This window comes from Eptatretus burgeri, chromosome 4 (assembly GCF_056783735.1).
Source record: "Eptatretus burgeri isolate ZD-2024b chromosome 4, Ebu_testis_v1, whole genome shotgun sequence".
Taxonomy (NCBI): domain Eukaryota; kingdom Metazoa; phylum Chordata; class Myxini; order Myxiniformes; family Myxinidae; genus Eptatretus; species Eptatretus burgeri.
This window is the reverse complement of record NC_140964.1, coordinates 66116649-66142803: the sequence shown is the minus strand read 5'-3', so window position 1 is coordinate 66142803 and position 26155 is coordinate 66116649. Positions and strand designations below refer to the sequence as shown.

The 26155-nt window shown below is 38.8% G+C and overlaps 1 protein-coding gene across 2 annotated transcripts in view; it reads right to left on the bottom strand.

The window, feature by feature from the left end:
* The window catches only part of HIP1R (huntingtin interacting protein 1 related), a 139062-nt gene that overhangs the window by 90528 nt on the left and 22379 nt on the right, over positions 1 to 26155 (bottom strand). For both annotated transcript variants that reach the window (XM_085878504.1, XM_085878505.1), the window contains 6 exons: positions 22814 to 22886; positions 21283 to 21460; positions 20944 to 21032; positions 19235 to 19351; positions 16203 to 16304; positions 15914 to 16087 (listed from right to left, as the gene is read on the bottom strand). In XM_085878504.1, the coding sequence (XP_085734630.1) occupies positions 15914 to 16087; positions 16203 to 16304; positions 19235 to 19351; positions 20944 to 21032; positions 21283 to 21460; positions 22814 to 22886 (733 nt within the window). The remainder of the gene's footprint in view (positions 1 to 15913; positions 16088 to 16202; positions 16305 to 19234; positions 19352 to 20943; positions 21033 to 21282; positions 21461 to 22813; positions 22887 to 26155) is intronic.

Here is a 26155-nt window from a genome sequence, read left to right as displayed (position 1 = left end):
CAAACCCTTGCAGAATTAATGAATGAAAATGATGTTCTTCGTGAAATTCGGAGTGAGTTCATGGATTTGGTTGAGGACTTTTTGAACAGCCCTGACACAAAAACTGGTATGTTTTCACCATTCATGTCAGAGTTTTTGGTCCCACTCGAAGAACTGCCATCCAACAGGTGCGACCTATTTGAATTAATTAGTGATATTCAAAGCTATCATATGGTGGGGGGGGGGGCTATTAAATGATGTGATGGATATTAATATTCGTCATGGCTTTGGTAAGAATTGTGCTCGTAAAAGCAACTTGTATGCATTTCCAGCTGGAGAAAGACGGACATTCAAACAGGCGTCACTTTGCACTGCGGTTCAAGACTACCTCCCACCCATCTCAAATAACCAACATATGAGAACCAATGACAGGTGAGTGATATCTATGTGCAGTTACTTGGTTATACTGGTCGGTTTGGCATTGCAACCAAAGTTAATTCAATATTTTTCCTTCCTAGCTTTGACTCAGTGATGAAAGAAATAGTTCATCTCAACTTTATAGACTGCTTTAAAGAACTTCAGAATAACACATTCACACCTTTGACGGAGTGGAGAGTTGTGGAAAGCGTTGACTTGGATATGTTGCTCAAGCAGTTATGTAAAAAGTAAGAGTTTTGTCTCATTAAATCATAGTTCCAGGAGTTGTCATTTAATATACAATCCAACCAATAAATATGACATCTTAACCATTTATGTGTTCCATTCGCAGAAATCAGACAAGCTTCACACATGAGACAACCTTCAATTGCACACATTAGCAAGTTTGCCCTGAGGCAACTGTTTCACTCTGCTTGCTGCACCATCTTGCACCCATGCCAGCAGACAGCATGTGTACAAACTCAATTGACTGCATTCCAGTGTTTGAGAAAAGCAGTGAACCATTTGGCAACACACTTTCTTTGCTCACATTCACAAAAGCTCTTCATGAGCTATCTTCTCTCCAAACTAGCAAGCTGGACTCATCCTGGTGCACACTGTACCAGTGTGGATTGGTGTATGTGAAAGCATATCAATATATATATATATATATATATATATATATATATATATACATATACATATACATATACATATACATATACATATATATATATATATATATATATATATATATATATATATATATATATATATATATATATATATATATATATATACATATACAGGGTGAGTCAGAAGTAGTGCCCGATTTCTGTCAGTTGATTGTTTGTTTGCCATTTTTATTGCAGTGTACAAGAAGGTAGAAATAAATGAATGACATGTTTATCTAACCATTTATTCAAGAAAAAATTATTACGGAACTGTACCAAGCTGTTTTACTTGCAATTTTCAAAGTGCCCTCCCTCGTGATCGATGCACAATTGCAGCCGAGCAGGCACAGAGCGGCACACACGTCTGCAGAGTTCGGTATCAATTTCCTCAAACTTTGCAGTGATTTGAGCCTTCAATTCCTGAATGGTACGAGGCTTTTCACGATAAACAAGGTCTTTCATGAGCCCCAAAATAAGAAATCTGGAGGTGTAAGGTCCGGGGAGCATGTCGGTCACTCGATCGGACCGCGGCGGCCGATCCACTTTCTGGGAAAGTTTTCATCAAGCCACTGACGAACATAACGTCCATAATGAGGTGGAGCTCCATCATGCTGGAAATAACAGTCCTGATCTTGTACCCTGGGCCAAAAGAAGGTTTGCAGCATATCCAGGTAAATTTCTGCAGTGACAGATCCCTCAAAGAAAAGGGTCCAATTATCCCTAATGGAGATATGGCTGCCCAAACTGTCACTCCAGGTAAATTTACCTCCTTCTCAACTGTCACTTTTGGGTTATTCGCAGCCCAGTAGACACAATTGTGTCTGTTAATTGTGCCATTAAGCTTAAATCATGCCTCATCTGACCACCAGATGTTGTCTAGCATTGTGTCCTCTTCGTAAAATTGAAGATGGCGGTCGTCATCTCCATCATGAAGGGCATGCAGTAAGCGTGGAATGTAAGGTTTCCATTTTTTCTGGTGAAGGATACGGATAACACTTGATTGGCTCACTTCCAACTCTGTAGATAAACGGCGAGTTGACTTTTGCGGACTTTGTTCCAGTCTTCTGATGGCTTCTTCAGCCTTAGCTATATTCGTTGCCGTTTTCGCACGATCGGACTTCTTTGCAGTGGCTACCGACCCTGTTGCTTCAAATTTCTCGACAATCAATCGTATGTTTCTTCCCTGAGGTGGGTTAATATCGAATTCCTGTGCCAAACGACGTGCCGCCATCGTTGGTTGTTCATTAAATTTGTAGTAATGTTTCACGGCTGCAATGCGTTGATTCATCGAAAGGTAATTCATGGTTCAATTTGGTGCAAATTCAGTAACTTTCCAAACTCGTAGCAATAACCTGCAAAACAAAATCAAAAATAAATAAATTACGAAAATTAATAATCTGCAAGACAATTATTAACAACATGACTTCCCAGAAAGAATCTGACAGCCGAAAAAACAGAAATCGGGCGCTACTTTTGACTCACCCTGTATGTATGTGTGTATCCATACTCATATATATATATATATATATATATATATATATATATATATATATATATATATATATATATATATATATATATATATATATACGGATCTTGCAAATATATAATATGTAGTAATACAAAAGGAGAGATATTGGAGGTGGAGAGTGGGAATGGTGGATGTATAGTATCTTTAAATGTAAACACAATCACGTGAGCAAACGGAATGGGAATTTGTAGCAATTGTAAATGTGAAGCAATGTGTGATTTGATGTGTGTTGGTTCGGTGTGGATTTTTGATAATCTTAATTACTATTTACTAAACTGGAAAAAAAAGAAAAGAAAAGAATCAAATTTAAAAAATAAAATTGGGGAAAAAGTGTGCCCCACCCTCATCCCACCACTCCTCATGTGTGTGTGCGGGGTAGGGGGGGTTGGGGAGGGGAGGGGTGGGATGAGGGTGGGGGCACACTAGAGGGGTGGGGAATAAATGGGGTGTGGGGTCGGCATGTGGGTAGGGCATGTAGGTGTGGCGTGTAGGTGGAGACAAAGGGATGAAGTGAATTTTTTTATTATTTCGTTTTTATTATTATTTTTTCTTGTTTATCATCCCTGTGACTAAAATGATCCCAAGATTTCTTCTCCCTGTAAATCATACAATTTACATGTCCAAGGAACTGTATGTAAAACATCAATTATATGAAAAAGTTTTTTTTAAACTTTGTGATTATCAGTTTATGTAATTCATAAGCTAAAAGCTTCTCATCTGAAGGTTTGTAAGCTTGCTCCTCAGTCTTGATGACACTATCAGAGCTTCATGGTCTTTTTGCATTACCAAGCCCCATTTTCAATGAAGCACCTATCAACTGCCTCACGATGAATCTATCAATTTTTTATATTAACGTTGGATTTCATTTCAAACACAAATTATTCAACATTTTTCTATCATCTTCATGTTTTTCTTCCAATGTCGTGCTATTTCCAAAATCAATATTCCGTTACATACAAACTTCATTAATCCTCTTTTTAGGTTTGCTCCATGGCTTAGGATTGTCAGATTCATCTAATCTTTTGTCCAAGTTTGTTCCTGGATCACAGAAAGAATATCCTGGTAGATACAATTCCCCTGATATCCCAGTTGTTGTAAATTTACTCCCTGATAAAAGCTTTTTTATATCTCCCCTGGTTGTATGGTTATCATGTTTAGATTTACTCTTTTTGACAAATTCACACTTTTTGCTTCCACACAATGAATGTATCCCCCTTTGTATAAATCATTGTTTTTACTTTTAATGTGCAAGATATTTTTAGTATCAGTTTTCTTTTTACATTGAAGACAATAAACCATTTTACATATTTATTAGAAAAGTTAAACTTTATTTATTAACTTTCCTGCAGAGCGAGATAGCCTTTCTGACTTTCAACAAATATATTTTAATCTTATTTTGTAAAACAAAGCATCCTTAAAAAAACTCCTCAATCGATCATCCATTTATTCGGCAGAAAATGTTCCATCTACTTCTTTTCCTTTTCTTGCAGCAACAACCTTTTCAAAATATTTGTTACAATCAAAGGTGCCCGTCTTCAACGGGCGTCACTGGCAACATATGGTAAAAGACAGATAGCATGAATGTATTTTAAACAATATATTTTATCATTTTTATCCATTGATTATCATTCAGGTTTTCCCCTTCGACTGTCCCGCAGTAGCTCCACTTTAATGACATTACCACGTAGTTTAGTGACTACACAACGTGTACCATTCGTGAGTTCCGGACGATCCATAGAGCGCATTAAAATTACAGGGCACCCTACTTTAAAATGATCCATAAGGCCGGATCAGTTTCGTCTACATATTCATATCTTGTAGATTTTAGCTGGCCGGATCAGTTTCGTCTCCATATTCATATGTTGTAGAATTTAGCTGATTCTGAAACTGTTAACAGCATGTCGATCGGATGGTTCTGTGATTTTCTACGGTAGTAAACAGAAGTACAACTTAAGCCTGTACGCCACTATGCGGAGACCCGAGGACCTAATATTTCACAACAAACTAAAAACTCACAAAATTTGAAGATATTTTAAATAAACAATTTATTATAATATCAATTAAATATCATTTTTATCCATCGATAATATGAATTGTTCTGTACAGCTATAGTTGTTCTGGGATCTGCGCATCCATCCACAAACTATGTTCTAATGAAGTGCAGTAGGAATAATAAAAAGTCGGATGAACATGAACTGTTTCACTACCATAATCATCAAAACGAATTTTGAGGGGCCTCTTAAGGAAGACAATAATATCATTACTATATATGTCAAAGCTTGTTTCATTTCATGCAGTAACAAAAATCTGATGGTGGAACAAAAAAAGGGGCATGCCGAAATATTAATGTAGATAATCATCAAAACGAATTTTGAGGAGCCTCTTAAGGAAGACAATAATATCATTTCTATATAATATGTCAAAGCTTGTTTCATTTCATGCAGTAACAAAAATCTGATGGTGGAACAAAAAAAGGGGCATGCCGAAATATTAATATAATTTCATTTCATGCAGTAACAAAAATCTGATGGTGGAACAAAAAAAGGGGCGTGCCAAAATATTAATATAGATAATCATCAAAACGAATTTTGAGGGGCTTCTTAAGGAAGACAATAATATCATTACTATACATGTCAAAGCTTGTTTCATTTCATGCAGTAACAAAAATCTGATGGTGGAACAAAAAGAGGGGCGTGCCGAAATATTAATATATAGATTTAACTTTTCTATTTGCAAGGTTTTTTTTCTTTCATGTCAAAATCACTCATTTTAATAAACACATCTTTTTTTTTTATAAACTCCTCATCAATTTTCTATAAATTCTCTTTGATTTCTTCTTCATTGAATACTTTATTCATTTATAATGTAAAACATTTATGACACCTCTTCCTACCAAAGTCACTACATATATAACCTGTTTTGTCTCCTTTTTCATATCTGTTTTTGTATCCATCTGCAATTCTACTCTGAAGAGTTTGGAACAATAATGACATATGATTTATGACATTACCAAAACACTCTCTGATTTTTAAGATCAAGCATCTCAATTTGTGAGATAGAATAATATATTAGGCAGAAAACCTTTCATTCCGAATCCAATTTAACTGTTGAAGACTATTTTTTCCTCCCTCCCCACAAATATATCCTTTTTTTTCATATATATATATATATATATATATATATATATACATATATATATATATATATATATATATATATATAGTGTTGTAGATTCTCGCCCGCCAGCATGCGAATGACTGCGTTTAGCCAATGGCGGCCGTCTCGCCCACCGAACGGACAATCCAGTCGTGGTTTTCTGGATCAATGCCGAAAACCAGCCACGGGTGTGTTTTTAAGCACACCACAGCCTAGTCGCGCTGTATTTCTAGTACCTAGTACACTTTCTTCCACAGCCTAGTAGTATTTCACCCGCGCGCGACAGGGTCAAATCACCGAATTGTCGATATACCTAATTATTCACGTGGGCAGACTACCGAGAGACTGTACCCTAACGGGGCCGCTGGGACACGAGCCGCTTAATGCAGCTCGCTCCGTTTTTGGATAACCGAGCGGGGTGTTATCGCGAGCCCCGTTGGACCTGATCACTTTACCGGCTATTTTAAAACCAACTATATTCCGAGTGCAAGATGGCAGCTCAATTAAGGGAAGAGGACGCAACGAGCAGGTTTACATTCACACAAGGACATTTATTGTAATAAAGTACGTAAGCATGCAAAACACGTATGCAATTATACAAGGCCAACACGCATGACAGGAGAACGACAACCGTTCTACACAATCACTTAACCGTTTTTACTACTAAGTAGACACGGGCCCACGGACGCACGCACGCACGCAATGGTGGCTGAGGCCTTTAATAACGAGCTCCAGCTCGGAGGACAGGTGAGCTGAAACCCAGAGCCTATCTCGAACCTCTCCACCTCGTGTGGTCTTCAAGTTGTTCGGACCCGGGCTGCAGCAATAGCGAGCTGGATCCAATCGCCATGAGCCGCGATCCTTCCCGAGCTCCCGTGAGTCCTCCCGCGCTTCTCAACACGTGCTGGTGAAACGAAGCGCCGATCCTTCCCGTCGATGCGTCTCTTCCCTGAGGAACCACCTCCAAGAAGAGGCCGACGAGTCGCACCAAGCCGGGAACCAAACGGAGAACAAAGTGCTCCACGAACCAAGAAGAAGAAGCCACCACTCGCAGCTTGAGTAGAGCAACCGGCTCAACTCTCTTCCAAACAAAGCAGCTCTCCAAAAAGACTCCACCCGAGCCAAGCCGTGACCGAAGCTCTACTGAACCAAGCAGGACCCGATGGCCTGCTGAACAACCACACTGCAGAAGCAAAAAGCTTCCGAAAACCTCAACCCTAACCCAAGCCAAGCAGGACCCGACGGCCTGCTGAACGACCACTCTCCCACTCCCAACACGAACAAAGAAAGGATCTCCTCTTTATCCTTCTCCGCCCCCTCCCCCGCGCCCGGCATGACTCATGCCCTCGTGATCCATCCCCCGCTCAACCACGGGATCTCCTTCATCTCTTCTTCTTCTTCTTCTTCTTCTTCTTCTTCTTCTTCTTCCTTATCCTCCTCTTTAACTGCCCTAGTTTCTTTCACAGTCCTTTAACCATCTCGTCATAAAATATCAAGCATATATTCATCTGGATTTCTCGATATGCTGTCTCCAAAAATTTCTTTTTATAACAGGAAACCAATAATATTTGTTCTGAATTTCTAAGAGTTTTATATTTCATCAACTTTAGTGCCTTTTCATGACTTAACATTTCAGATAAATCCAAACTTGTTGGTTTATCAACATCAATATAAAGTCAATCTTTTATTTAACCCCCCCCCTCCCCCCATTCTTATGTTGTACACCATATTTATTAAAATACAGAATACCCTTTTCTTGTAGGTTTACTTGAATGTAGAAATGATAGTTTATGTATCAAAATGTATGTTTCAGAAATATACAAGAGATTAATATGATGACAGGTAATACCTCCCCATCTTCATATTGTTAAATCAGTTTACATTCCCTCACTTACTATGTAAATTCCTGTTCTTTGTTTCATTACATAAACTATGGTGATACCGTTATTGATTTTAACCTTTTTAAATTCCTTTATTTGTTGTTTGATCATAGTGCTTCCACATATCTCATTATCTCCACCAACTGGATAATATTCTTCCTTTCAAAACTGATTAAAATAAATCTACAATACCTGAAAGGATTTAAACGACCAATTATACCCAAAATCATTCATATCATATCCCCAAGGTTCTATTCACATAAAAACTATATGCCGTTCTTTATAAAATATAATTTCAATTGGAACTGTGGATTCTGTATGACCCGGATATTAAAAAAAAAAAAAAAAAAAATCAACATTTCTGTAACTTTGGAATACACAGCCATTTTATTCAAGCATATATATTTTGATAAACCACTTCATCTCACCAAGTCATTTGTATCTATTGCGCTTGGATAATTGGTTAATTTAAAAGCATTTTAAATGAACCAATTATCCATTAATATTTTTGTTATGCTGTATTTCTATCATTCAACCTGCCCTTTTGTATAATAATTTGACAAATCAATATCCAGTTCTTGGGATACACCAAAGGTAGAACCATCTTTTCCAAAATAAGTCATATATATTAGATAATAATGATATCAAAAATTCTGATAATTGTCGATGAAATAATATGTAAAAACATAATTGTCCGCAACAATTATAATTGAAGTCTTGGACTTGAAATGTATGATAAACGCCATTCCGTACGAATTTCATTACTTCAACAGGTGGTGGAAGACAATAACTGTCAAAAAAATTTGTCTCGACTATTATTAATACAAACCCAATGAGAATCGTTCCCATTATCTTCTAAATTTATAATAATATTCTTTGTATTTTCAGACAACTTTGGTAATTCATCTGTCAAACAAATAATCAAATTATCAATTTTTAGTTTATTTTACAATATTTTGCAAGTTCTATATTTGATGTTGCATTCTTTAAACCACTCATCAATACTCATTTATTTATGACAAAGATATAATCCATTACCCCTTTTAGTTAATTTTACACCAGCTTGTGCGATAGAAGAAAGCATATATCAAACTAACAATCTTCCTTTATCAGGTAGGCTTTCAAGTTTTTCAGCAAAATCTACAATTACACCACTTCCACTAATTTGTTTCTGCAACTCTTTGTTATGTCTTTCCATCTCTTTTTGAGCCTGGAGTTTAGCCTTCCTTTCATTAGCAGTTTTTACCGCTGTGGAAATACCACCCGTCAAAGCTCCCGCTGCACCAAGACCTCCCAATAAAAGAGGGAGAGATATAATAAATCCTCCACTTGTCAACCTGACTGAATACTTCTTCAACATCCGTTTTGACATTTTAATTTTAAGTGAGCCAGTATTGTTCAAGATTTTAATCTGTTCTCTTGTGAGCAAGACATAAATTCTTACAGCTCCTTTTCTCTGAATTGTATTAACGTTAATCATACAAGGCTTTTGATTTTGTATGCATAATTTTAATTTATTAAGATTGATTTGTTCAACATAAATCGCAGATGGCACTTTCTGACCCATTTATTTATCAAAAAATTATGAGAGACTAATAACAACACCATTGTCTGTATTAATATGCAATTCTGTTTCTTCCAAAAACAAACAATATGTATCAACTTCTTCACTCTCTCCTCTTTCAATGTATGAGGAAATATCTACTCTGTTAAACCTTATAGTTTCCTTTTGAGAACTCAGGTCAATTGCGTAGATTGTATGCAGGCTTTTAAACACAACAATATCCAAAATTGGTTCTTTATTACCATTGTGTTCACATACCTTTTGGTAAGACTTGTAAGCTTCAGCCTAATCGTTTTTATCCCAATAGATTTCCAATCTTTCTCATGATAGAATGTTTCATACAGAGAAACTTGCACCCACAGCAGTTAAAGAAATTTAATGAATTCATTCAAATAATGATTATATCCACAAAAGAGTTGCCATTTAATGGAGAACAATCCTGGAGACATCGCAAAGTTTAACCGCCCATGAAATAAATATTGCATATAATCTGCCACGTTGCCTGCTTGTCTGTGCGCATGTCATATGGTACATCGGTTCACAGTCCATGCAAATGTTATAACTTTATTTTAAAACGTCCATTTTTCACCAGATTTGCTTTGATTCCCTGTATAGCACCTCACGAATCCTCCGAAAATATAAACACCGATCCGGCAGAAGCTATAGATAAGCAGTCCCACTGAGGGACAGGGTGTGAGGTCTCACAGTGAATGCATTAAATCATATAGCTCAATGAAGCTAGTTAATTTTGTTGAGTTCCTAAATTTTTTGTACATTCAGTATAATTCTACAAACAGTAGAAAAAGACAAGTTTAATGCTTTGTAAACTTCACATTTTCTTGTGTATATATGGAGAAGGAGGGAACATATCGTTGCTTGCTTAAAGTAAATAGGTCTATCAGCTTAGTTATAAGACTCGTTATTTCTTTAAATTATCAGATTTCACTCCAGATTTCGACACTTGTTTAGTCCAGACACTATCCGGACAAAACTGAAATAATATTTCGATGATGTACTTCAATTCGTCCATGACAGTAGATCATGGAAAATCGTATCATCATGCAAGAAATCACTCCAAGCTCCTAATTTGAAAACTACAGCACTTAAAAAAGCAGTGTATACAGCGTTTCCTAGCTATCATGAACAGGCATTCGATAATATGGGTGAGGAAAGTGGAAAAAAAAAAAACTTTATCATAAAAAATTGTTGCGGCCTGTTCCAAGTCAAGGCATGGCTGAGCAGGCAACAAAAAAACATGGCGGCTTCAGACCCCAGCGAGGTTTCTTCGGATGCGCCTTCAGACCCCATAGAGAGCGGTGACCGAGAATGCGCCTGATAAAGGATATAATTAAATAAGGCTATTAATCATCTTCAAAATAAGTGTTTTAATTAAACCAAACACCAAATTTTCAGTCATGCACTTCCTTGGAGGTTTTCTTAGTATGCATGCAAAGTTTCAGGCTGCTAGGTTTCATTGTTGTGGAGTTATGGAGGAGACACACACACACACACTGACATTTATTAGTACAGATAGCGCTTTACCGATACCCCAATGAAGCCTTCATATACCACTCATGTGTAAGATTACAATACTGTCGGGAATGCATCCCCAGAAAACAATGACCCCTTTTAGCACCTTTTCTATTAGCACTCGTCTCCAGAAGCATTAAAGCGAGGTATTACTGTAATTAATTTACTTGGAACAAAAATTTGCATCCATTTAAGCCTAAAGATGTCGGTTTGAAAAGCCTGCTTTTCCGGGATTGAAGAAGAAGAAGCGGGAATGGGAGCTCAATGCAGTGGTTCCAATGGTAACATTCATTATTCTCTGACAGCAGGAACCCTTTACAACATGGGAGGAGCACACAAAATAAAATACAGTAAAGTAATACTTCTCGAAGGAATATTTTTTAAAAAGTACACGGAAGGAGCACACAAACAACAACAACCACCATCACAGCAGCAATAACAAACACGTGTTATAAAGGATCCTTTATTCTCATGTTTCACTTCATTTCATATCCTCATTTAGAATCACAGATAGATATGCAATATCCTTGCGAAGTGCAACATGGTTTTTTTTATTATTCCCACGATTTTGAAGAAAACCGGGAATATTGTGATAGTCTCCGCCGTCCGTCCGTCTGTCCGTACGTCCATACATCCGTCTGTCTTACCCTGTAACTCCTCCGACACCGTTTGAAATAGGAACTTGAAACTTTGGGATATAGTAGATAAATGTATGGGGAAGTGCACAACACTTTCGGATTTTTGATATGACCCCAAGGGGCCGGGCCAGAGTAGTTGGGGTCACGGGGGTCGATTTAAAAAAAAAATTGTTTATAGCTTTTTAAATAAAATATATTCATGAGTTATACATTTAACAACATATTTTTTTTAAACACATGATGATCAGAGGGTGCTTGGGGGGGGGGGTAGGGGTGATTAGCGGATAGGGGTCAAAACAGCTCCTCCTACACCGTTTCAGATAGGAACTTGAAACTTTGGGACATAGTAGATATATGTATGGGGAAGTGCACAACATTGTCGGATTTTTGATATGACCCCTAGGGGCCGAGCCAGAGGGGGTGGGGTCATGGGGGCTTATTAAAAAAAAAAAACTAGCGTTAATGGGACAAAGCAGTGCGCGCAAGAATATGCGATGGTGTGCCATCGACAACGTAGTTCTAGTTAAACATGTCAGCGAAGCGACGAATAGGCAAGGCTATTATTTAGATGATACAGATACAAGTTCTGAGGAAAAGAGCTTTTCATATCTTGCTTTCCCATCTCTCTGTCAGACCACATCTTCTCATTCAAGATAGTACGAAGTTGATTCCTGACACGGCCATGCTTCGCAATGAGAGTCAATAAGTTACAGAGACAAACAGTTTGCAAGGTTGGTGTTATCATATCATCAGACTTTTTCAGTCATCACGGGCAGATCCGGGGGTGGAGGAGGGCCACCATCACACGCCCCCCCCCCACACCCACTAACCCCTCCCCCTCCAAAGTGATCGTTTCTTCATATTTATTAAGGTGTATACAACCGAAGATGTGGTCTCGGAATGTGGGATCACCTGATATTCCTCAGACCACAGGGGATGTTGACCACAGCGTTCAATATGGAACTGATTTGTACCATTCAGTTTGTTCCCATGGTGGATACTTGATGATTAATGAATTACCAGAATCATGTGTCATCGGAGACGTTTCTTTTCTCCTAACCATTCATGAACTAAGAAGTGGAATGTTATCCCAAGTATCAGATAATCCAGAGTCCCTATCATTCTGTTTCAATTTGGCACTCAGTCTGTTTTCAAGATTCAAAAACATGCTCATCCAAGAGATGGGAATGCGAGGTTTATGACGATGGGAAATTCTCCAGGGTATACAGCAGGCATCATATGTGTTGGAGATAAGAAGAAAGCTTTGTTACAAGTGATTCAAATAGTTGAGATGATGAAGGCAAATGTTCACAGCTGATGAAAAAACCATAACTCTGATCAAAGGTCACTTCCATGTCAAACTTTGCATATAATGAAATAAATGACATAATAATCAAAACAAATCAAAGTCTCTGACGCATTGAACAATGTCTGCATTTCATTCAATTGGATTTGTATGGTGAGACAATAATTAAAATGAATGTTGAGTTTTGAGTAAAAGTTTTTCAATTGGAGTACTTTTCAAATGTATTCGAGCGTTCTTTGTCTGTATTTAGAATAGTCTTTAGAATTTATGACACAGAGACACCCACAAAAAATATTCCCCACACTCTGCTCAGCGAAATTATATTTTTCTGTGAAATGTAAATTTTTGCACCCCCTCGCCACCCCCCCAAATTAAAATCATGGAACCATGCCTTGTCAAGGTCAGTGCTACACAGCTAAAAGTTGAGTTGGTAACATCAACGGAATAAAAATCCTGGCTCTTGATGGCAAGCACAAAACACTGCATATCAGCATTCTTGTCCGTGAAGAAAGCCTGACTTAAAACGGGAAGTGAAAAAAAAAATTCTTCAAGAAAACATGCAGTACTCAAATGTCACAAAAAATACTTTGTTGCACAGCTAAGCTTATTTCCGCACCGAGTCATGTTCCCAAATGGAACGGGTCTTAACTAGTTGGCAGAAACATGGCATATGTGATTTGTCTTGGCGACATCACATTTACCAAGCTGAATCACAATAACTGTTTGTGTCTTTTCAAGATAATCTCTCAAACCAATCCATCCATTGGGACTATACTCTGTTCAGAGCGTTGGTGCTGCCTAAGCAGTTTCCTTGGCTATTGGGCACAATCCTGGACAGGTCTCCACTCCGACACAGGATACCAGCATGCTGGCACACATTTTGCCGACCTCAGAACGATGACAGGCTGAGTCAACCCCACCTGATATTAATTCAACAGCAAGTGGGATTTGAACTCAGGATCCCAGGATCCAAAGCCACCACCCTAACCATTAAGCCAACACCAGGCATAATCTCTCAAACTTATAACATTAATTATATGGTCATTGCAATGTTCTGGTTAAAATGTTCATTACAAAAAGCAAAAGTACACAAAGCCATTGGCTTTTACACTACTGGTCAAAAGTTTCAGAACACCCCCATTTTTCCAGTTTTTACTGAAATTTAAACAGTTTAATGTTTCAATGTACTCTGAAATTAAAGCATAGAATAAATAAACAATTGCAGATAAAAAAGAAATCATGGAATCGTTTTGTTGAACAAAATTTAATCCAAATTTTTGACTCATCAAAGTAGCCACCTTTTGCAGATAAAATAGCCGAACATACTCGTGGCCTTCTTTCTACAATGGAAATCAAATATTGTTCTGAAAGTTCTTCCCAACACTGTTACAGAAGTTCCCACAAATGTGTTGCACTTGTAGGTTGCTTTGCTTTCACCCTTCTATCCAATTCATCCCAAACCAGCTCGATGGGGTTTAAGTCTGGAGACTGTGCTGGCCATTCAGTGATTTGAAGCCTACCGTCTTGTTTTTTTCTTCTAAGGTAGTTCTGACATAGCCTGGAGATATGTTTTGGGTCGTTATCTTGCTGTAGGATGAACCCCTGACCAACTAGCCATAGACCAGAGGGTATTGCATGGCGGTGCAAAATGCTGTGGTAGCCCTTTGGGTTCAAGGTGCCAGTCACTCTGTGCAAGTCGCCGACTCTGGATACAGCAAAAGAGCCCCAGATCATCACGCTTCCTCCTCCATGTTTGACAGTTGGTGTCACACACTGAGGAACCATCCTTTCACCCACTCGACGGCGTACAAAAACCCTGCGTGATGAACCGAAGATTTCAAATTTTGATTCATCGGTCCATAAGACCTTCTTCCAGTTATAAGTACTCCACTGGCGGTGCTTCATGGCCCAGGTAAGCCTCTTTTTCCTATTTTGCCATCTTAGCAATGGCTTTCTTACTGCCACTCGACCTGTCAAAACTGCAGCTCGAAGTTTTCTCTTCACAGTTGAAACTGAGACTTCCTTACTTCGACCAGTGTTAAGCTGTGCTTGAAGCTGCTGTCCTGTGAGCCGCCTATTACGCAAACTGTTGACTCTCAGAAACTTGTCTTCTGATTGTGTTGTAGCTTTTGGTCTGCCAGACCTCTTCCTGTCAGTTTCCTCCAGTTTCCAAGTGCCTTTTGATGGTGTAGGAAACTGTACTCACTGACACCTTGGCTTCTTTGCAATTTCTCGAAAGGAAAGACCTACACTTTTAAGGGTTATAATGATCTGTCTGTCTTCCTTTGTTAATTGTCTTTTTCTCACCATTATGATAGCAATATACTACTTCCTGCAGCACAATATTGTCAAAATAATGCTTCAGAGGGTGTAGCAACACTGTCAGTATAAAAGCAGTGTTGGAACAGACTGAGGGTTTGTAACTAATCAACAAAAGTTGGGACACCTGTAGTAATTGTTTGCATCAACTTTCAAGGCTTAATTGACTTCCATTGCTGTAGAACAGCTGTAGTTGCTAACCCATTACTTGTTCTCTGAAAAGGGCCTTTTTTTAAAACTCTGAAATTTACATTATTTTTCAGTTTTTGGTAACCTCAACTCTTTGTTTTTTTTACCTCTGGCAGTTTACAGCTTTGCTTTGTACCATTTCAGGTTATTCACTGGACTTGAACTGCTTAAATTTCAATAAAAACTGGAAAAATGTGGGTGTTCTAAAACGTTTGACCGGTAGTGTACGTTGCAATGTGCTTCCACACATCGCATGCCCTGCTGGGTAATACAATGACCATTAAAAAATTTGTATTTTACGGTCCAAAAGTCATTTTAGAAATGTATTTTGAGGGAAGAGAAATAGGTACAAAAATGATACTGCTCATGCAGATTCGTGCAATGTGGTGATCATAACTACGAAGTTTGGTGAATTTCTGCTGAAGTATTTTGGAGGGGATAGTGTGACAGATGGACAGACAGACTACAATATCAACCCCGGTTTTTTTTTCTTTCAAAAACCATGGGGATAAATAAAACAAAAAAACCTTATAGCTTTTTATTCACAAAACCCATTGAAGATTCACATTTAACTTTGATATTTGCGTTAATATTAAAATTCCGTTTGGTGAATTGGAGGAATACAATTGGCAAAGCACCTATTGTACGAAGTTAACTTTTGCCCTTATCAAATTAAAAGTACACAAAAAACCTCAGAGCTGACTAAGCAATACCTTTAATTTTAGCTTACCTTGACAGCTAAGAGTTTCTGCAATAGCTGGAGTTCTTCTACACTCTGCTGTGATTGTTTGTCAAGCTCCAACTTTCTTTCCGCCAAAGTCTTTTCAAGCTCTGCCAAGTCCTTCTGCAGTTGCTCTCGCTCACTCTCCACCGCCATCATCTGACCCTGGGCTGTTATGCTCATCTATGGAACCACGTGGTCAAAGCGTTACATTATTGTGACAGTTTACTGCATCTCTGTGCCAAATTGAGCCAACTGGGAATCAACTGTATTCGCACAACCATCAATGCAACTGTACCTGCTCAGCTGCCTGCAATGAGAGTTTGAGTGAGTCGAGATGCATTTTGGCCTCGTGCCGCTCTTGCTCCAGCTTCTCTGCTCGAATTCCCTGTTCCTCAGCCTGATGGGAAGTGGAAAAGGTCATGCAAAAATCCAATGATCATATTCTGTGGTCTACCCTTTGAAAGAGACACAGCCAATGTAGTTCCTAAATATAATTATCAAACTTGTTCTTGGTAACACAAAAGATGACCTCTGAAATGAAAGTAGTGGGTTATCCATTCATAGTCATGCTACACTGTATATAGTTTTTGGCCATATTTCTCAATGGTGAAGAAAATTGTAAAATTTAAAGATTCTCATAACTCGATACAGATCTTAACCAAAATTGAATTCATTCTTCCCTTTTACACACCCGACCGGTTCACCAAGTTTTGTCCAAATCCGTCCACAACTTTTTGAGATATTATGATGTATACATTTTTGGCCCTCCCTCAATTTTATAAATTAGGCTGATGTTGACCTTTTCACCTTAAAATAATTGGTGGTTGAATTAATTGACCTGACATGCAAATCCTGTTCAAATTTCAAATCAATTGGATGAAAATTGAGGATTTTAGAAATTGCACCAAAGTTGTTGACATCATGTCTATGTTGACCTGTTGGCATATGTTGACATCAAAAAATAATTGGTGATTGTATTCAGTGAGCTATGAAAATTATGTTCAAATTTAAAGTCAATGCAATGAAAATTGACAATTTTAGAAATTCGGCCTATGTTGACCTTAAAAATAATAGGTAGTTGAATTCAGTGACATGATATGCAAATCCTCTTTAAATTTGAAGTCAATCCAATGAAAAGTGAGGATTTTAGAAATTTGAAAAAGTTGTTGACCTTTTGACCTCAAAAATCAAGAGGATTCTGTCGAACCACCAAATGCATTTGCTGAAATTTCATGAAGATCGGTTAAAAATTGTGACCTGTCAGCGATTAAAGGTGAGTGGACAGACAGATAAACAGATGTGATGAACATACTTATCAAAAAATTTTTTTTTTTGCCAAGCAGCAAACAAGTAGCAATGTGTATAGCACAATACTTACGAAATCCATAACACAAACTTGACCTCAAAAATAATTGATGGTTGAATTCAATTACAAAATATGAAAATACTCCAGATTTTAAGTCAATGGGATTAAAATTGAGGATTTTAGAATTTTCACTGAAGTTGTTGACCTTTGGCCTATGTTGACCTGTTGACTTCAAAATCAATAGGCTTCTTGCTTATGGACGAACTCTACCAAGTGGTGAAGTTTCGTGAAGATCAGTTTAAAATTGTGACCTGCAGGCAATTGGCATACAAACAAACAGACAGACAGACGGAATATCACACGAAACCAACAAATATATTTGAAAAATCTTTGGTTTTCACAAGTAACAAACCAAGCCAATCAACATACTTGGCAAAAAAAAAAAAAAAATTGCCAAGAAACAAACGAATCAAACCGATCAAGATACTTGGAATTTTTTTTCTTGTAAAGCAACAAACAGACAGGGGTGAAAACGAAGACCATCATTGTTGCGGGGCCAGCATCGCCGTGGAACCACAATGGAGGAGCCATCTCAGGTTCCTCTCCAGACTCACCGGGAATCGCAAGTCATCACACACGAATAACCGTGTCGTGGCGGGTTGCTAATCGACTGCAAATGTCAATAACTTGACCACGTGACGTAGGGTCCTCTGTCTACTAACAACTGTTTACCTAAGGACACGTTACCTCCATATCAGGGAATCACGCCCTTGGTAAATACTTGCATTATTTAGATTACCTACTGGATGAGGTGCAGCCGAGCGGAGCTGCCAAGTACGTACCGGCTATTTAACAGATTATTGGGGATAACATCCCGATAAGAAAAAAAAATTAAATAATGCTTTCTATGGAACCGCTGAATCAAACAAAGTGAAACTTCACAATTATAATCTCGTAGCAATTGGGAATACACGTTTTAAATTTCAACTTGATTGGACGCATGGTCTCGCAACTAGATATTTTTTTTTTTTTTTTGGAATGAGGCCAACTCGGCTGTGCTTGGATGGATTTGAGGGTAAAGGAGTAACAGCTGAAATGCGAATCATATCCAGGTTCCTCGATCCTGATGACTTTATCTTGCTTTTTGCTCGTTTGAGTTCCTTCTGATGACTCCAATGCAGGACTGTATCTATTTGGTCTTCAATTTGATTTGAATTGAATTTATTTTAATCCCACTCTCAATTCAATTGAATAATAATATTTTTAAAAAGTCATGTGTCAGGGTTGGGTGTCCAATCAAAGCAGGGTTGCATCAAAGTGGGATGTCTTGGCACCGGGTCATCACTGCCAGCAGTTATAAAGTGTCAGCAGTTATGTCTCTTATTAATTATGTAACATCAGTACATGAATGCCACACAAAACAAGTCCTGACGAGAGTCTGCAATCTCTGATTGCTCTTTTTCTTGTTACAATTTTTGAAGGCAATGATTTTCTGACAGCAAGTTCCATGCCTCAAACCTATTCACAAAATTGTGCTGTTCAAAGGATCAGCTTCATCTTATATAGATGTGTTAAGATATTCTCCAAGTATAACATGATCCTATTCCAATGTTCACACTCATTGCAGAGCTAAAGTGTTGCTGAATTAGTCTCTAAGCTGAGAATACACTGGGAAATTTGCCATTGCTTTTCCTCGCAGCAGTCAGGGCAAGAATTAGAAATGTGGCCAAGGTGCCAGCACACAATAGCCGACACTTGTGAAAGACAGTATGGGATATTTACTGTCTACCAATGAATGTGAACAAATGGGAGACCCAGCTTAACATTTCTGCAAAGAATGCTGTACTCATTGATGCAACACCCATGCTGTGAAGCACCAGGATGACAGTTTATAATCGGCACAGAACTCCAACAGGGACTTCAGAGCTAAAAGGCAAGTACACCATCTCTTCGCTATCATGTCAGTCCCACATTACCCTTACACATGCAAAATTAAAAGTTGACCCATGGGAGGACCTCACCTGCTGCCGTACTTGGCTGTATGCCTGCTCAGATGCCTGCTCCTGTTCTTTTTGTTGGCATTTTTCCTGTTCCCTTTCCTTTTGAATCTCATTCAGAATCTTTGACACTTCTGCACTCTGCAAGACAGGGGTCAAATTCAAAAAAGTATCATTGTATTTACACTGTATCATGTTAACTTTTCCACAATGCCTATGTGTGCACATACTGTAATGCAGTAGAACACTGTATACAAGGGAAAATGTAGTACTGCACTATCCCGTTTTTTATTGTCTTGATACTTTTCAAAGAAATGGAGTAGGATCTTTGATGTACACACTAAATTTTGGAAAAGTGGAAATGAGGATGGATTTCATGCATGATGGCATAGGTGATGCTTCACCCTGTGCACAATTCATTTCTAATGAGCACGATAGTAAACCAAGTTTCGACATGACCTTTCAACCTACTTGGCACACCCAGCATGATTGCTGTGGACTTCACACTGGGTTTTTGATTGCCGTTGAAAAGGTGAGCACCTTTGAGATGTCATATGTGGCCACTTTCTCAAAAAAAAAAAAAATTCTGGAAAGGCAATAAAATAATGGCACTCTGTCATATGGAAACCGCTAAAAGCTCTGTCTATTTCCCCAAATTCACCGCATTGCCTTGAGAAGACTCCATATAGCTGCAATCTACATTATGGGATGTGCTGAAATTGCATTAAACTATAAAAGTAAATCTGGGTCCAATGGACAAAGTGTGCTTTCCAAAAGCTCCATCGTGGAAAAGCTTCTCGATCACCAACCTTCTTAACAGCTTGATCGGCTCGAGTAGAACAGCACAATTTTAGCAGGTAGACCCATTTCTTGTTTAATTTTTTTTTGCATTTTATTGTGTTTAGTTGTTTGTTGGGCTGGTAGGGTAGCCTAGATGTGTACGCACTCGCCTCTGAGTTGTCTCACTGGGTTTGAATCTCGATATAGATATAAACAGTCATTTTGGTGTTTTGCAGGCAGGACAAGGCAGCAGTGTGTGCCATCCCTCGGATGGACGTTATACTGGCCGTTCCGGCTGATAGCAATAGTTGGTGGATGTTGAAGATCCCACTCTCCTTCACAAAGAGTAAGTAGGCTGTTGTCAACACCTTGACTAAGTTCCAAGTGTGGCTAAGTCCAACTTAAAAAAGAGGCTGATTCAAAATTGGTGGATTTTGAATCGTCAGTATTCCAATTTGTAAGAATAGTCTCCATAGGGTCCTATTTAAATCATTGAATACAAATTGACCAAGAATAAATTTATCAACAGTCTACTATACTGTATTACTGATTCAGTGGTACCATTTGTGAAGTTTTACTTATGCTTGAACTAATCATTTTACCCGAGTGAGCCAGTGATCCCACTTTGCCAATTGTACAAACTATTCACAAATAAAGCAAATTGGTTTGAACATCATCTTTGTTTCGGTACACATCGGCACACCGGAGGCATTTCCTCATGAAAGTATACGAATGGGCAAGTGCAACAACACCGATGCATCAATTCAGAAGAAAGTATGTTGTATACATTCATTGCATATAACAAAAGTGTAACTTTCACTGGAACAATCCTCACCCAAGCTTGTTGTATGTGGTCAATCTTACTTTGCATACAAATTGTCCACTTAAGGCAGGTATTACTAAATGAGACAAGCCATAACACATTGAATTGGCATGACAATATTGCCACAGACCTTTCGCAATAGCTCTGCATGTGTCTTGACCAGCTCTGCATGTTTCTCTTTCATCTTCCCATACCGCTGTTCACTTGCCTGCACCTTCTCTGCAGGCATGTATAGACACGCAGAATAACACGGCTGGTTTAGAATGCAGGTATGCATTTCCTCTGCTATACATTGCCCGAGCAAGCTCCGACATAATTACGACAAATTAATCATGACATAGCACAAAAACAGTGGGAAAAAGCAGCTAAATTGGCTCGCAAAATGTCAGGCTTCAAGAAACATGAGAATGGCCCCACAAAATGCAAGTTAGCTCTGCTTTTTGAGTCGCCATGAATTTATGTGTCATACTCTCAGCTTCAGTGAGCCCTTGCTGCACTTGTTCGGCTTGCTGCAGGCGCAGCCCATCCAATTCAGCTTGCAGGGCAAGGGTGTCAGCCTGCACACGCTCCCGACAGCTACGATCGCTGTCCAACTCGGCTTCGAGCTCACGCACTCTCTCCCGAAGACTTTTCACCACTTTCTGGGCCTATTTGTCAGTACAAAAAAAGCATCAAAATAAACGCAATTGTGCAATCTATGCAAAATATCATAACAACAACGGCACTCGGTAGGGCACACACCACCGCCAGGCTGAATGGTTTCCATTTTGTATCCCACCAAGAGGTTGGTTCTGGATCCAGAACTGAACCAAAATTATATTGGCTGCTTATTGTCACCTAACCAACTCATCCACTAAATTTTGTCATAATTCGTCCACAACTTGTTGAAATATCATGCTATGTATCATTTTTAGCCTGGTCTTATCTTCGCGATTAAGGTGGCTGGCTTGGGACCTTACAGTTCAGAGTTCGAGCCCCTGTTCTTCCGAGGTCGTCAAAATGAGTACCAGTGTACTGGGGTAATAATGGTTCTGGGTAACCTGCGTCGGCATGGCGACCCACCCAGAACTGTACTCCCAGCCAATGAAACTGCCTTGGCAGCCCTATGCGCCTTTATGGCACGAAAGAAATGGTATTATTATTGGTATTATTGGTCGGTTTACACTTAAGAGAAAACCTATAGGAAAGGAGGGTATGGCAAATTGTGAATATGACAGCTCCAAAGATGTCTTTGGCTTCGCAGAGCAGTAAGCACCAACATGCGGCTATATGATTTTTCAATGGGTGGAGTCAGGCCAGCTGTCCAACCAATTCGTGGAATGGAATGTTACACACAGGTAGACGGACAGACGAACAAGCGTATTATTATAATCATCATATCGATTAACCATTCAATTATTTATTATTCACTGAGGCCCATGAAAATTTCTTACTAATCTAATCATTGAAATTCCATTAATGACACTCAGTTCTGCAGGTCCTGCCCAAACTGCGTCGGGGTCGCTGCACCCTCCCCCAACTTCCCCCATGACTAGGCTTACACATAAATGCTAATAATAAAACTAATCTCTTTCCTTGCTTTGGTTTTGCTTAACGAGTTGGGACATGTAAACACGTTTTTAAAATGCACAAAACACGGTGGCCCCAGCTTCGCGCTCAAAGTGCATTTTCAGTTTTGACCACCGATGAAGTACAATCACCCACAAGCTCATTCAATTCAAAGCGAAGGAGCAAATAAAATGGTTTAAAAATAAGTTCTTTCATCTGGAAGTATAAAAAACGAAATAAAATCCAACAGTTCAGTTTGGATGAAAATTACATGAAACAACACATACTCAACTAGCCAGTGTAACTACATCTCCAGTCCTTCCAAATCACACATTATACTCAACAACATTACTTAAGATGATTTGCTTTACCCCATTGATAACCTAAATATATTTTTGCCCAATTCCTGCAAAATGTGCCATGCCAACTGTAATCCCTCAAAAGTCACCCACTTCGCTCTTGAAGGACTGCAGTTCAGTATGCAATGCCCTGATCTCCTGGCGTAATCTCTCTATCAGCAGATCTCTGGTATGCAGGAACGGGGAAAAAAAAAATTACGAGAAACACAAATGCAGGAATAAAATTATGGAATCTACATTTTATCAAAAGTTAAGACAAAGGTAAAGATTCACTCCCTACCCCCTCCATAGCCAAACCACTTAAAATGGGGTTAAAACGCATGAAATGCATTTCAGAAGATCATATCCACCAAGGGTAACGATGAAGAGGGAACTGCCTTAGGAAGGGGGAGGAGGGGAGTCCTGAAGTGGGACATATTTAAATTGACAAAAGGAAGAGAATGGGGGAGGATAGGGCAGGGAAATAAGGGGAGAGGAGAATGGGAAAAGATTGAAAATAATTTGGGAAGCAATTGGAGTAAGGCAAGGTGAGGAAGGGCATGCGTGAAGCATACATGAAAGAAGGTGGAAAGGGAGAGGAGGAATATTCAAAAATTTCTGCCATTTTTGTTTACACATGTAATCACTAGAAGGTTCCCAAAACTACATACAACCAGAATTGCACAATTTCAAAAAGGGTGAAATTCCCCTGCAGCAACCTGTGATTCTTCCATGGGTGACATCAACAGATGATGGCAAAGGGAAAATGGGAGAGGAAACATGAAGCCGTGCATGTCTTAAAATTAAAAAAAAACATTTTTTTTAAAGCACAAAATGGAATCTCATTGATAGGAAATCCTGTCGTCAAACCAATCTGCAATATACAGTATATATATATATATATATGAAAACGGGAAAAAATGAGTCATGGATGTAACTTCTGGATTACCTTTATGGTGACAAAATTTTGGCAAAATAAGCCTTCTTCTTGGTCTTCCTCAATGAGAGCAAATATCTCTTTCTTTCTTTTTTTCCCCAAAGATGAGGGTAGATTCATTACAAGAGGACATAAATGTCAACAAATTTTGATATAAGAACATTTCGATATGTAATGTGCAGAACAAATGGCCAACCAGGATCGTTTACCTTGTGTATCTTAGGAAGAAAAAGATAAGGACACCGAGGGTCATTCGGAAGAAAGCAAGCATTAATGGCTTAATCTCCCTGAATAGAATCTACTATCCTTTTAACCTCTTTGAGAAGTAGAAGGGTCAGGTCAGTTGGGAGCTCTTTGTCGGCATCACCATGTAGTTGGTGATTACCTTCAGCAATGTAATGGATTGTAGACATAATAACAAGGGAAGAACCTTTATTACAAAGTCTTTATTACGTTGGAGATTGTGGAGTGTCTGTCACTTTCCCTTTGTAAGATTGTTCTGATGTATTGAAGAATTATATTTTTTGGTCACATTTTCAATTTCATTACTCAATTGTTCAATATAGACGTGTCGATTGGGGATCGTTGACACGTGGTATCCAGGTATTTTTGGTTTAGGCAAGGTGAGGTGTGGTGTATTGGTATCGGTGTAGGTGATTGTACGAGTATCTGTTGGTGTTGCCCTGTTGTGAGGCTGACGTTACTGTGTCTGCATGTACTCTACAAAAGTGTGCTTTCAATGTCATTCACCTAAAGAAATCCTTTACATCTTCTTTCAATTGTAATTGGTCCACTTGTGGAGCGATTGGGCAAAATTTTATACCCTTATTGAGCAAGCTTATTTCAGCCTCACAGAGGGAATGATTGGAAAGATTGATGATCCCTAGTTTAGGGAGATCCTCCAGTGTGGTTGTAGTAGAAGTTCTATTATTGTCGGTTTGAACAATTTTCAACCTCAGCTGTGTCTACTTCTGTGGAGGAATGGTTCGGTACATAATTACGTTAGTGATCAGTGTCGCGTTTTTTTCGATAAAATCTATTTTTTAGTTTTATACTTAAGGTGATCAGAAGAGTCTGTAGCAACCTGGATATTGCTTAAACTGGATATATCCTCTTGGAATTGTTTCATGTCTTTGCACAATATCTCATCACATTTAACTTTCCTTTCCGTAACGTTAACAGTAGAACGACGAGCAGCCAGGAGGTTATTGGAGGAACCCATTATGTAGTAGATAATATTGGTCAGGATTCACATTCTTCCACAGCTTCTCCTTCTTTAGGTTGATGTTCTCATTCAATTTGATTAATTTCATTTCTACTTGTGTTATTACGATCTCCAGAAGTTGTTGAGCAGGAATAAGTTCCAAAATGTCGTGATGACGTCAGCATGGATTTGATCAACAAAGCAGGATCATTTTTTTTAATGAGGAGGTCCTTAGGCACGATGCCTCGCTGTTTGTCCTCTTTTCTTAAAGTAAGGTGTAGTTCATGCCTTTGTATCATTTGCATCAATCGTTGAAATTTGATAGTGGTAGTCAGGTATATATCGTTGTGAGTACAATCGCCATTTCAAGCCATGTCTGCTGTGGTGGTAATAGTAAAGGCAGGGGATATACTGTATCACTCCTGAAGGAACATCAAACCAACCCACCTATCAATTTTTTTATTCCCCATACACAAAGTTGAGGCTCATGGAAGAGCTTCAAAACAGAACAGAATGGAACGAAATAGGACAGAACAGTAGCACAAAGGCTGAATGGCCTTCTCCTGCATCAAAGTTCCTTGATAGTCCTTGTAAACAGAACAAAACAGCTAGAACAGAGTGGAAAGTGTGGAATCACTTTAACAGCAAGGTCGAGGGGCACAACAGAGTAACAATTGAAGGAAGAATGGGTGAGGGAAAGAATAGACAGAGAGTAAAGGGTGATGGAGGAGAGGGGAGGAAGACACGGTGGGGGTAAACCTGTTGGATATAGCTCAAGTACAAGAAATTTGATTAACTGTGTTATTACGATCTCCAGAAGTTGTTGAGCAGGAATAAGGGAAAACTGGGGGGGAAAAAAAAAACAAAAAAAAAAAACACATGATGGGAACATTGTGGATGAAACAACAATGGAAGAAATAAACATCATGGAGGGTACAGGGAGAAGGAAGAAAAATAATAACATGGAAAGGAAGGGCTGGGCTGTGGGAAGGTTAATGAGAGTAGAGAAGATCATGCCGAGTATCGATGGAGGTTGACTTCAGACGGTGAACACGAATCTTGAAAGCCAAAATGGAAGAATGAGATTGAACAGATTGAGGAAGTTGGCTCCACAGGGAGGAGTAAAGAGGAACAAATGAGTGGAGGTGAGCAAGCCTGGAGTTGGGAGTTTCACCAAATATGGGTTACTGGCAGAATGCACGCGCTCCTGAGAACCTTTGGGGGACCAATAAGACAGAGAGTTAACAGCAGAAAGGAAGCAGTTGAAGACAGAAAGGCCTGTTTGCTATGTTGGAGCAATAGGCTGAGAGGATCA